The 14,835-nt window shown below is 39.1% G+C and overlaps 1 protein-coding gene across 1 annotated transcript in view; it reads right to left on the bottom strand.

Moving 5' to 3' along the window:
• Positions 1 to 14,835, bottom strand: part of prickle3 (prickle homolog 3) — a 118,419-nt gene that overhangs the window by 26,398 nt on the left and 77,186 nt on the right. The window contains exon 2 of the mRNA XM_033968942.2: positions 11,526 to 11,677. Within this exon, the coding sequence (XP_033824833.1) occupies positions 11,526 to 11,567 (42 nt within the window). The 5' untranslated portion in view covers positions 11,568 to 11,677. The remainder of the gene's footprint in view (positions 1 to 11,525; positions 11,678 to 14,835) is intronic.

Here is a 14,835-nt window from a genome sequence, read left to right on the forward strand (position 1 = left end):
TTAGCCTTTTATCCTTTGTATTTACATTCATGTTGTATCATGTCTGTCCATTAACACTGTCCCATCAAATACGTCAGTAAATAAATCAGACTAAACCAGGACCAAACCAGGTTTAAACCAGGACTAAACCTGGACTAAACCTGGACTAAACCTGGACTAAACCCGGTCTAAATCAGGACTAAACCCGGTCTCCTGTAGTAGTGTTTGGTTTTCCCACGTGGGCTGTTTAATCTCTGTGAAACGTGCTGAGTGTGTTTTTCTTATCTTTCCGTATCAGTGTTTCTCATAATCAGCTCAAATGGCCACAGACAGATTTATGACCTTGATTTTGTGTCGTTTTTCAGACTTTTGGAGATATTCGCCTTCAGCTTCTGTGATTGGGCGGTTTCAGGGCGGAGACCACATCCACTTTTATAGAAACGTGAACTTGTTCGTCGAGAATATTCACACATGACATAGAGCGATAATTTACGTCCCGTCTTTAAACGCCTCTTGATCTGACACAGAGCGCAGGCGTGCTGCTGGCGCCAGACGCACAACAACACAACTTTACTCCACACACACTGTTGGCTTCACTCACTCATGATTTACAGTATGTTTCATTTAGACCTGAGGTGATGTTGAGAAACAATATGAGACCAGACTGAGCCAGCTGCTGCAGAGCGTTAAAGGAGAGGGGTTAAAGGAGAGGTTTATGGGGACCTGCACAGTGTGTTAAAGGAGAGGGGTTAAAGGAGAGGTGTATGAGGACCTGCACAGTGTTAAAGGAGAGGGGTTAAAGGAGAGGTTTATAGGGACCTGCACAGTGTGTTAAAGGAGAGGGGTTAAAGGAGAGGTGTGTGAGGACCTGCGCCGTGTTAAAGGAGAGGGGTTAAAGGAGAGGTTTATGGGGACCTGCACAGTGTGTTAAAGGAGAGGGGTTAAAGGAGAGGTTTATGGGGACCTGCACAGTGAGTTAAAAGAGAGGTTTATGGGGACCTGCACAGTGTGTTAAAGGAGAGGTTTATGGGGACCTGCACAGTGTGTTAAAGGAGAGGGGTTAAAGGAGAGGTTTATGGGGACCTGCACAGTGAGTTAAAGGAGAGGTTTATGGGGACCTGCAGTGTTAAAGGAGAGGGGTTAAAGGAGAGGTGTATGAGGACCTGCACAGTGTTAAAGGAGAGGTTTATGGGGACCTGCACACCAGAGTGTGCGCAGGCCCTACACCATAGAGCTAATACTATGCCGTGTACGCGTGCAAACCCTACACTGTAGGTCCTGTAGGTAGCATGTACGCAGCAAAGAGCAGGACAGAGTGAACAGATCGTGACACAGGGCAGTGCACAAGAGACACTTTTGCTAAAGAGACACTATGGAAAACAAATGTTAACAGGGATGAAAAGAAAGGCGGAGATAGACAAATGAAATGAGACGCATGAAAGTCACACGAAAAGTAAGATCCAGCTAAACACTGAGCAGGACCTGAGAGCTGCCGTATCAGCTTCAAACCCCGGTTTGAAAAGCAGTGCCCTGCAAAACGAGCTCATTGCACCATTAATCCTGATTTCCTCATTTTGATAAAGAAAAAAAACAGGACAAATTGTTTTATTCATTTTTTTCACAGACACAGGCGGCTCCTCACATCCACAGGATCACACAGGCCGCTCGTGTTTACCCGCTGTGTTTGTGAAATGGGAGGATGCTTTGGTCACAAACTCCAGGCTGTGGGAACCAGGTTTATTCACAAACGAAACCAGAAGTAAACAAGGTCTAAGTCAGGTCTAAACCAGGACTAAACCAGGACTAAACCAGGTCTAAACCAGGTCTAAACCTGGTCTAAAAACAGAAGTGAAAACAAATGTCTTGAATAAAGTGTGTTTGTATTCTGCTTATTCGGTTTTATGCAGCATTTTCTTCTCAATAAACTCTGTGCCCATTAGCACGCTAGCTAACTCACGGCCTCAAAGCTCACAGTCACTTTTTATTAAAACCAGAAAACAAAAATAAACAACTTATTCAAATTTAACTTAATTAAAATAAAAGCTACACATCTATTTTTACATGTAGAATACATCAGTTTGTGGTGTTGTTTTAATATTTATTATGCCTCAAAATTAGCATTAGCGTTAGCATTGAGACACAAACGTCCACTGTCTGACCCTAACCCCCTAACCTCTGACCTCTGACCCACCTGCAGCTCTCTGTCCACTGCCTGATCTTTAAATATTTATTCATTTTAGCGAGACTCTTTAAAAACCTCATGGAGATACAGCTGGACAGGAAGTCGTGATGCTAACAGTGAGTTAAACTTTTAAAACCAAAGAATTAAGATTTGGAAACATTTCTGAGCCTGTGTGATCTTAAAGACACATTAAACTTCTGTGTGACTGGCCGTTCCAGATGTTCTTCAGGTCGATCATTTTTCATTTTTATCAGACATTCTAGCGTCTTGAATGTCTCTCTGCTCCTGTACAGACACTGCACTTCACCTCATTTGCAATTTATAACAGAGTCTCTAATAAAAACCTGAGATTAAGTTTTATCTTCATAAATATTTGAGTGCTTTTCAAATAAGCCCCAAAGCACGGACGCCCAAAAATGAGAGTCAACGGTGAGAAATGAAATATTCTCCTGTAAAAGCTCAAAACACTGAATCTAAAACATCTTAAAGAAAATGTTTATGAGTTTAAAGGGATGATCTGTGTTTCCTCGTCTCAAACAGACCTGGAGTTGTGTTTTTTTTTGTTTCATTCTCACATGTTTAACACACAAACCTGCAGATTTAGGCTGAGTTCTTCTCTCAAACTGAAAACACTCTGTTCCACCTTGTGATGTCATCATGTGGTGATACAGGAAGTGCTCCGCTGTGTTTTTAAACTCCACACACCTTCATTTCTAGAATCATTTGGATCATTTCAGCTCTGGAGTTGCCACTTGTCTCGACTGAACTTAAGATAAAAGGAGCTGTTAACTTGAAAACTACCACTCGATGACATCACAAGGTGGAACAGAGCGTTTTGAGCTTTGGAGATGTTACAGACTAATAATAAACTGAAACAAAACACAACTCCAGGTCTGTTTTTGAGGAGGGAACAGCATTAGAACATGACTTAAAGCTCACAAGTCTTTTTTTTGTGTGTGTGTAATATTTAATTTAAATGTTGTGAGGCGACTTTAAGTGTCCTATATCTCATTGTGTCGTTAGCTAACAAGCTAGCTAAGCTCTGCACAGCCACGGGAACAACGGAGAAACTACTTTCAGTTCACATTTTGCTGTATAAAGATAATTTGAGTTAAAACAACAGCTCCACGGACAAAAAGAGGCAGAAAAAAACCCTAATAAACCCATTCCGTCTGATGTTCTGCCCAAAGCTCTGCCTCAGTCCAAATCTGGAGGGGCATTTTTCAAAAAGAATGACGTCATTGCATAACCTCTTGTAATCTCCCAGATAACGGCCTTACCCTCCACTCGAGCAGACTGAGGTTTGCTCCTTTTACAAAGCCTCTCCCTTAAATGTTTTGGCCCACTCTGCAGCACAGGTACATTTCAGCACATCCAGTAATATTGTTGAAACAGTGTAAATCTTTAAATCAAATTGGTTGTTAAAAATAGAGCTCTGCATTAATTTATCTGTGTCAAATGTGGAATTAAATACACAAAAAGCTAAAATATTTGGATCCCTCCTCCTCAGCACACAGTTGTCTGCCCCCGGAACCTTAAGGTGCTACGGCTCCCAGGGGACTCATTTGGCCGCAACACCTAAGATGGCCGACGATATGGGTAAGTAGAAAGTCCAAAAATTCAATTGTGATCATTTAGCTGATGAGCAAATACTTATCTTTTGTTACAAGCCAACTTTAGCTGCACAACCGCTCCACTTAATAAACAAACATATTTAACTTCTTTATGTTTTATTCTTTTTACCTGTTAGCGTCAAGGCTACTTTACCGCTCTATAAGGAGATGAGACTTTTAGCGTTTGGCAGAAGCAAAGAGCAAATCAACAGATAAAACTGATTCATGAACATTTTAGCCTTTAGCATCTGTAGCCGTCCTCATCCTGAAAATATAAACTTTACTGTACTAGTATAAATGTTACTGAAGTACTTTTTACAGTGTGTACTTTTTACTTTTACTTCAGTACATTTGAGAGCAGTATTTGTACTTTCTACTCCACTACATTCTTGTACTTTTCATATGATTTGAGGGGTTATTTTTAACATGTTCGTGGAAAAATCCTGACTAAAGTTTCGAGTTCAAGCTTCGACTTTGAGCAAAACCAAAATAAATATACAAAATTCAGAAGAAAAATTAAGAAATTGATTTGTATTTTTACTGTGACCAAAATATGTGTCATTCTGAATCAATATGTCTATGTTTACACTTTAAAAAATGAACAACACTTGAATGAAATACTTTTACCTTTTACACAAAATTGAGCCATATTCTAATTGAACTGAAAATAGTTTCTCTGTTGTTCCTGTGGCTGTGCAGAGCTTAGCTAGCTTGTTAGCTAACGACACAATGAAATATAGAACACTCCAGGTCACTCCACAACAATTAAATGAAATATTACGCCAAAAAAATGACTCTTGTAGCTTTAATCAATGTTCTAACGCTGTTTCCTCCTCAAAAACAGACCTGGAGTTGTGTTTTGTTTCATTCACACATGTTTATTATTAGTCTGTCACATCTCCAAAGCTTAAAATGCTCTGTTCCACCTTGTGATGTCATCAAGTGGTAATTTTCAAGTGAACAGCTCCTTTTACCTTTAGTTCAATCGAGATAAGTGACAACTCCAGGACTGAAATGATCCAAATGATTCTATAAATGAAGGTGTGTGGAGTTTAAAAACACAGTGGAGCACTTCCTGTATCACCACATGATGACATCACAAGGTGGAACAGAGTGTTTTCAGTTTGAGAGAAGAAGAACTCAGCCTAAATGTGCAGGGTTTATGTGTTAAAAAATGTGTGAACTCCAGGTCTGTTTGTGACGAGGAAACAACATTAGAACAGATTTTTTCATGTGATACTTTTACTTTTCCTTCAGTACCTTTTGCTTGTGTATCTGTACTTTTACTTGAGTAACCGTAGAGTACTTCTTCCCGCTCTGACTGTACTTGTGTGCACTTGCAGCAGGTCTTTTCAGCGCCGGTGCGAGATAACGTCTGTATTGTGCTGAGGATGAGGGATGTGCTGGGAGCGGCGAGAGGAAGCCGCTTCTCAATGAACTCTGGGTAAAAGTCAATGAGTCACTGAGGTTCCCATCGCGGCCACGAGCGTGTTTCATATCTTTTGTTTTCTCCCACAGATACGCGCGCGGCTCCGCTCTGCCAGGACGACCGCAAGGGCAAGTAAAGGCGCACTACGTAACTTTCCCGGTGAAGGGTCGGTCGCTTGGCTGTGTAAAGAAATGACGGAGTGAGTGCGACGCCACCCACGGCGTTCGGCTCCAAATGAAGCTCGTCGAGGCTGGAGCGGGTACAGCGGCGAATCTGGAGCTGAGTTCTATATTTGGAATTCTGACCACGAGTATCATGACAACCAAAGAGCCAATCAGGAGCGAGGATGTTGAAGGTAACGCTCCTTAGCAACACTGTCAATCAAACCTGTTGCTAACGCTAACAGGAGCGACCTCGGGGAAAGAAGGACCTGATTTGTCTGTTATTAATGTTCATATCTTGATTTACAGACACAATAGTGAAATAAAAACCCCAGGATCATGTAGAGGGTTAATATGAACATTTAAGACCAGAATGAGTCTGAAGCAGCAGAGACAGAGAGAGGGGACAGTTAAAAAATAAATAAATGAATAAAAATAACTAAAAAAAAAATAAAAATCCCTCAAAATAAAAAAAAATCTAAATAACTCCAAAAAATAAATAAATGAATAAATAAAAATAATAATAAAATGAACCCCAGGATCATGTAGAGCGGGTTAATATGAACATTTAAGACCAAAATGAGTCTGAGAGGAGCAGGTACAGAGAGAGAAGACAGTTAAAAAAAATAAATAAATAAAAAAAATAAAAAATAAATAAAAATAAACAACTACTCAAAATAACAAAAAAGAAAAAAAAAAATCAAATTATCAAAAAATAAAGTAAATAAACAAAAAATAAAATAAACAAAAAAAAACAAACCCCCTCAAAATCCAAAAAATCTAAATAACTCAAAAAAATAAAATAAAATAATAAATAAAAATAATAATAAAATGTACCCCAGGATCATGTAGAGGGTTAATATGAACATTTAAGACCAAAATGACGAGTGTGAAGCAGCAGGTACAGAGAGAGGACACAGTTTTTCAATAGAAAGTGAATTGGAGCCAGAGTTGATGGACCCAGAAGCGGAGAACACGCTCACACCACGGCAGCTAGCGGCTTAGCTATGTCCATTCACATACATGTACATAAGTATTGCTTACATACATGCATATATGCCTTTAACCCGTGACTTGTCCTGACTGCATCATCTGACTCCAGTTTTACATCATAGTAATATCTCCATGGAGACAAGTGACAGACCATGAACCAATCAAAGTCACTGTGTTTCTGCGGCTCTGTCATCTGTCCATTCAAACACTGTTGAGTTTTCCCTTCAGATGAAATTATCTGGCTCCATTTGAAGTGAATTGGAGCCAGAAGTGCGCCCGTGATCACTTCCTGTTTGCAACCCGGCGGAGGTCAATAATCTCTAATCTAATATTTACACCCGTTAAAGTCGTGTAAGTGTCTTTTCTCCAGGCGTTTATGATTCAGTCATTTATTTATTTTTGTTCTGAAACATTAATTCACGTCATAAAATCTGATTTATACAAACTGAATACGAGGCTATAAACTGTTTGCTGATTGGTTCGTGCTCGGCTGAAAAACAGATCACAAATATTTGCTACTTTTAAAACGTAAATGTTGTTTCTCGTGGTAATTCTCCAGAACTATAAAGACTTTAATAGGATTATACTGTGTACATTATACTGTGTACTTTATACTGTGTACTTTATACTGTGTACTTTATACGACTGGACCTCACACAAGTCCATTTTGTGTAATATGGAACCTTCAACAACAAAAACATTCATATTAATCCCATTTTAAACAAAGAAACTTGAAGTGAGTCAGACGTTCTCACAAACAGAACGTCACTTGTTGAGGCAGCGCTTAAAAAAACGCAGACAGAGCGTGCAAAAAATACTATTATCCACGGAAAATATGTTTTAAAAAGTAGTAAAACATAAAGGTTTAGTTAATGACAGTGCAGTGCAGGTGTCGGTCGACGTGTAGCGTAACTACGGTGACGAGGTAATGACAAAGGCTGAGGTCGGATCAATTACACTAATATGAGCAAACAGGTAATTTAAACTACTACAGTGTCATTAGCCCAAGTACAGAGTGAAGACAGAGTGAAGAGAGCTCCCTGGAACAAAACGAGGCCTGGAATGACACAACAAGGCCTGGAATGACACAACGAGGCCTGGAATGACACAAGGAGGTCTGGAACAGCACAGCAAGGCCTGGAAGAACAAAACAAGACCTGGAAGAACAAAACGAGGCCTGGAATGACACAAGGAGGCCTGGAACAGCACAGGAAGGCCTGGAAGAACAAAACAAGACCTGGAAGAACAAAACGAGGCCTGGAATGACACAAGGAGGCCTGGAACAGCACAGCAAGGCCTGGAAGAACAAAACAAGGCCTGGAAGAACAAAACAAGACCTGGAAGAACAAAACGAGGCCTGGAATGACACAAGGAGGCCTGGAACAGCACAGGAAGGCCTGGAAGAACAAAACAAGACCTGGAAGAACAAAACGAGGCCTGGAATGACACAAGGAGGCCTGGAACAGCACAGCAAGGCCTGGAAGAACAAAACAAGACCTGGAAGAACAAAACAAGACCTGGAACGATGCAACGAGGCCTGGAAGAACGCAACGAGACCTGGAATGACACAAGGAGGCCTGGAACAGCACAACAAGGCCTGGAAGAACAAAACAAGACCTGGAACTACACAACAAGACCTGGAATGATGCAACAAGACCTGGAATGACACGCAATGAGGCCTGGAACGACATAGTAAGGCTCGGAACAACGATGCGACAAACAAAATTCAAGTCTCATCCCTCAAGTTTGAAAACTCCAAATATTTCCATTTCCAAATTAACCTAAAAGAATTAAACCTGGACTAGATCAGGACCAGAACTCGAACTGGACCAAACCAACTTCACATCACAACTTCAACGGACAAAACTGACGACGACACGGGTCCAGAACATTCTAAAAGTCTTTTGGAAACACGCCGTCTCATTTCTGTGACTTTACTCAGTATCAGAATGAAGTTTGTGACGATTATCACGGCCAAAATAATTGTGATTAACGATTATATCACGATTATGATTAAAGTTGTTATGGAGATGAATAATTAAAACTTTAACAGAGAATATTATGGATGAGCAGAGCCGTCGACTGAAACACTGTTGAGTTTTCCCTTCAGATGAAATTATCTGGCTCCATTTTCACAAGTAATAATTTCACAGTTTTCTGATGTAAAGTGAACTGGAGTCAAAGTTGATGGCGCCGGAAGTGCCCCCATGATCACTTCCTGTTTGCAAGGTGGCGGCTAACACGTTAGCTACGTCCATTTATATGAACAGTCTATAATTTGTCTAATATTTACACCCGTTAAAGTCGTGTGTCTTTTCTCCAGGCGTTTATGATTCAGTCATTTATTTATTTTTGTTCTGAAACATTAATTCACGTCATAAAATCTGATTTATACAAACTGAACACGAGGCTATAAACTGTTTGCTGATTGGTTCGTACTCGGCTGCAAAACTCATAAATATTTGCTACTTCTAAAAGGTAAATGTTTCTTGTGGTAATTCTCCAGAACTATAAAGACTTTAATAGGATTATACTGTGTACATTATACTGCGTACATTATACTGTGTACATTTTACTGTGTACATTATACTGTGTACATTATACTGTGTACATTATACTGTGTACATTATACTGCGTACATTATACTGCGTACATTATACTGTGTACATTTTACTGTGTACATTATACTGCGTACATTATACTGCGTACATTATACTGCGTACATTTTACTGCGTACATTATACTGTGTACATTATACTGTGTACATTATACTGCGTACATTATACTGCGTACATTATACTGTGTACATTTTACTGTGTACATTATACTGCGTACATTATACTGCGTACATTATACTGCGTACATTTTACTGCGTACATTATACTGTGTACATTATACTGCGTACATTATACTGTGTACATTATACTGCGTACATTTTACTGCGTACATTATACTGTGTACATTATACTGCGTACATTATACTGCGTACATTATACTGTGTACATTTTACTGTGTACATTATACTGCGTACATTATACTGCGTACATTATACTGCGTACATTTTACTGCGTACATTATACTGTGTACATTATACTGCGTACATTATACTGTGTACATTATACTGCGTACATTATACTGTGTACATTATACTGTGTACATTATACTGCGTACATTATACTGCGTACATTATACTGCGTACATTATACTGCGTACATTATACTGCGTACATTATACGACTGGACGTGGTCAGGGCTTGGACAGAAGACCAGACTGTTGTTGTTGTTAGCACGTCACTCTGTTAGCACATACCCGGTTAGCACGTCGCTCTGTTAGCACGTCGCTCTGTTAGCACGTACCCGGTTAGCATGTCGCTCTGTTAGCACGTACCTGGTTAGCACGTCGCTCTGTTAGCACGTACCCGGTTAGCACGTCGCTCTGTTAGCACGTACCTGGTTAGCACACTGCTGATTAGCCGCTACAATTCCTTTTAAACTCTTAATATTTGAATTTTTCGAAAAATCTTTGGTGAAAAATGGCTCCCGATGCGATATTTAAATATTTGTAATTCCCGATACCGATCTTACCCTGATATCGTTTTTAAATGAATGAATAAATTTTATGAACATAATATTTAACGCCTTTATAAATAACAAAATATCATAAGAGTTTGTTCTAAAATCTGATCCAAGCCGATTCTCCCGCGGCTCCGTGTGAACCGCTCCGTGACTAACGCCTCGCTGTGTTTGCGTGTTACACTTTGAAGTCTGTGTCATAAAACGCCATTGTGATTATTATGAAACGTTGGCACTCGTCTGCGCGTTACTCACTCCCCACGTGTTTGTTTTGACTCAAACCGTCTCCAGAAAAGGGTCCGACTTATCAAATATTAACGTGTTTTTGTTGAGGTCAAGCTGAACAGGTGTCCGCTTAGTGTAATTACCACTGAGAACCGTTCTGCTTCAGTATTTATGACACAGCTCTTCACACGTCACACTCCGGGAGCCGCGAGTCGGGAGCCGGATCGCGCGCGTCAGGAGCCGGATCACGGGCTGGAGTCGGTCCAAATGAGACAGATGTTGGCGCACGCACATCTGCTCATCTGGCTCCTCGTCGTCGCCCCTTTGAGCCGCTGGAGACTCACACAAACGCAGCAGTAACAGAGACAGATTAAAGCGCAGTACTGTGTAAAAAGGTGGGTAGTACTACTTTTTGAATACTTCTAAAAGTACTTCACTGGAACAACACTAAACAAGCAATACTTATGTACATATGTTGATGATATCAGTTTGGACACGCCCTCTTACGCACTTATTTCTTAATTTTTTCTACTTTTTACGTGTTATAAACGCACAGAAGACAAGAAATGTATAAATTAAGATAAATGGAGTTATGTAGTGAAGAAAAAGGAAGTGAAATACAAAGCAAAGAGCGGAGACTTTGAGGATTTGAACATAAAATATATAATTCCACGTATTTTACTTCATATATCTGTTGTGTTTTGTGGTAGTTCGCAGTAGTTTCTCGCACGTTCCCCCTTAAATTCAAACGTGGCCAGGTGTTTTTATCATTTCTTTACTCTCCATTTTAGTTTCTAGAATCCGTTTACCATTTCATTTTGGACACGAACACGTCATAAATCTGATTTTATGTGCAGATGGTTACTCAGAGTACTCGCTGAGCCGAACTGAGTCACCGTAGAGCAATTATTTCAAAGCATTTCTTCCCTGAGTACAATGTTTAACTCCTTGAACCTCATTTGTGCGGCATAAAAAGCGGCCACAGGTAAAGGCCATGACGTCACCCGACCCTCCTGACTCACCTGGGGGCGCCTCAAATGACTCAAGAAACAAAGAATGCTGCAGCTTTGTGCCCACTACACATTTATAACAGCACGGGTATCATAGGAATTGTAAAATATTTATAAATGACAGACATGACACGGTGTAAAACCCGTTGGAACGTGGCCAAACGCGCAGGTGAAGCTTTTACGCACGGACTAAACCTGACGCAAAGCACGTTTTTTTGACAGAGTTGACCACAAATACAACATAAATCAGTCATTATGAAGCACACACGGGTTGAGCTGTTGGAAATGAACGCGCAGGATTGGACCTAAAAGTCAAGAGAAGTGAATGTGTGAGGAGAAAGAAAAAAAAACCACAACTCACCAAACGCGCGGACCGACGCTTTTTGGAGCCGCGGAGAAACATGTCGCTGCTCTGTCCTTCAGAAGGTAAATGGAGCAGAAGGAAAAGCGATAAAAGAGCAGGGACAAAGTGTTGAAGTGTGTGGTAAACTCCTACATGTCGACCCCGGACTCCTGCCTCGCTCTGGCGGCTCTGACTCCGCTGATAAAGACGAAACAAGACAGACGCAAAACCACAAACACAACATCCGGTTTGGATCTGGAACTCTGAGCTTAAGATGCACAATTTATGTTGTTAAGTGTTTCAATACAATGTTAATTTTTAAATGAAGTGTACAAGATGTGTTTTATTAGTTGGAAATGTTGTGTTTGGTTTTGTTTAAGGGAGACGCGTGACTGTTACAGGTTTTATTTTGAAATTCGGGTTTTTTTTTACGCACGTTACGCACGACTCCTGCGTAACTGGACTGGACTTGACTCATACCTGCGCCTCATAGAAACAGGATAAGTTTGCTCTCAACTTCACCACAGCAACTAGGAAGTCGAGAAGTTTGAAGGACATAAAACTAGGATAGATTTAGTTATGATAAAGAGGGAAAAAAAAAAAAAAAAGATATTTTAATTAGAAAAATCTGTTTGTTTGTTTTTTGGACTGTATAAAACTTAAGGTATTGGATGGTTCTGATGTTGTAGTTCAAAATGTTGTGTTTATTAATTGTAAATATAGTTATATAAGGATGTGCACCACCAAACACCCACCTCATGTCTGCCTCCACCCTCTGGAACTCCAAAAAAGTATGAATTATTATTTTTAATTACTACTACTACTACTGCTACTACTATTTAATTATTTTTAAATACTTTTGGAACCAGTGTATATCTCATTCATAAACTGTTTACATACATCTACTCACCATCTTCTAAAAAGTTCCATTATTATTATTATTATTATTATTATTACTATTAATACAACTACTATTATTTATACTATTATTACTATTACTATCTGTTATCCTGTTACTGTTCTTATTATTATCCTTAAAATTAGAAAAAAAAAAGACAAAGTTTAAATCTGTTAACTGGACAAATCGTGTTTTCACTTTCATCATCTTCAGAAAAGCCCTGTTATTATGAATATTATCATTATAGTTATTATGATTATTATGATTATTATTATTATCATCTTTAAAAATACCTTTGGAACCAGTGTCTCATTTATAATCTGTTTACGTCGACTCACCATCTTCAAAAAAGGCCTATGATTATGACTGTTATCATATGGTTATTGTAATTATTATTATTATTATTATTATTATTATTATTATTATTATTATCATCATCTTTACTATAATCATCTTTAGAAATGAGACATGCACTGGTTCAAAGGTTATTTTTAAAGTATTTTTCTTTGTGTTAAAGTCACTGCTTCAGTTTTCATTTAAAACATTTGCTGCCATCTAGTGGACAGAGCGCACATTACACACACACACACACACCCCGACACCCCCACAGACACACCCCCACCGACACACACATACACACACACACACACCCCGACACACCCCCGCACATTACACACACCGACACACACACACACCCCGACACACACCCACAGAGACACACACACACAGATACACCCCGACACACACACACAGAGACACAGACACACACAGACACACCCCCACAGACACACACACAGACACAGACACACACACACAGATATGAACAAACCAAACTGAAAAGCTGAAATATTAATGGCTTTTATTTCCCAAAGAATTCTCAGTTGAAGGATCTCGTTACAAACAGCACGAGTTTAAAAACTGTTAGAATCTGTGTCAAAGTTACTGCAGAAACTAAAGGGACACACCGACCCGGCTTTCTCAGATCCGATACCCATTTCGATACCGAACACTCCAATTATGTGCGATTCTCGATGTGAACAGATACAGATTTACTTCTTTTGAACAAAAATAAGACAAAACTGATCCAAATGTCCAAATATACGATTTTATCTCTGAAGAAACTACAGAAAAACAAACATTATGAGACTTTTTGACACAAATATGATCAGGAAATAGATTTATCACAACAATTTACACGACTCAACCTCTCATCCAGTGTTTTTTTCTTTATTTTTACTAATTTCTACATTTTATAAACACACAGAAGACATCAAATATATTAAGTAAGATAAATGGAATTATGTAGTACAGAAAAAAAGGTTAAAAACGACTCAAAATTGTCACCGTTTGCTTCGTCAAAAAATATTTAGTCGAGTTATTTAATGTTTTCTCTTTACTAAATAATTCCAAATATTTTACTTCATATATTTGATGTTTTCCGTTTGTTTATAAAATGTAGAAAGTAGTAACAAAAATTAAAAAAACAATACTGAATGAGGGTGTGTTCAAACGTTTCCCTGTTCTTTTAAACCTCTAACCAGGATATCGACTGAACCGATATTTGAATCCGATACCTGACCCCAGTATCAGATCGGTGCGTCCCCAGAAACGTCCTTCAAAGTTTAAAAAAAGCACAAAAAGCAACAAACAAACAAACAAACAGGGCAGAACAGCTGCGGTGAGAGAAGCATTTAAGATCTGTGCCTCCGAAACGTTAAAAACACAAAACCTGAGTGAGAATCGTGAGAAATCGTCAATAACATCAGTATAATTTACACCATGGACCGGTCCTGTACGAACGAGGATTTACATTTACACTGAGGCGGCGTGAAATTAAATCTCAAACCATAAACTGTGTAAAGACGTGGGCTCGAGCTCATCGAGGCGACGGCAGGTACAGCGTCGAATTTGGACCCGAGTTTCAGATTTGTGATTCCGAGCGCGGGTATCATAGCAACCGAAGAGCCAATCTGTCAATCAAACCTGTTGCTAACGCTAACAGGAGCGACGTCGGGGAAAGAAGGACCTGATTTGTCTGTTATTAATGTTCATGTCTTGATTTACAGACACAATAGTGAAATAAAAACCCCAGGATCATGTAGAGTTAAAAAAGTAAAAAAAAATAAACTAAAAAAATAAATAAATACCTCAAAATAACAAAAAATATATAGAAAATAAACTTTAAAAATAAACTCAAAATAGCAAAAAAACAAAAAACAAAACACAAAAGTTAAAAACTAATCCCAAAATAACTAAAAAAAAATAAAAATAACCCCAGGATCATGTAGAGCGGGTTAATACGAACATTTAAGACCAAAATGATGAGAGAGGAGTCGGAAACGTGCTAATACTCACTTCCTGTTTGGAATTTAGCAGCTAGCAGGTTAGCTCTGTCCATTTCTATATTACAGAAACAATAATAAATAATAG

This window comes from Periophthalmus magnuspinnatus, chromosome 7 (assembly GCF_009829125.3).
Source record: "Periophthalmus magnuspinnatus isolate fPerMag1 chromosome 7, fPerMag1.2.pri, whole genome shotgun sequence".
Taxonomy (NCBI): Eukaryota; Metazoa; Chordata; class Actinopteri; order Gobiiformes; family Gobiidae; genus Periophthalmus; species Periophthalmus magnuspinnatus.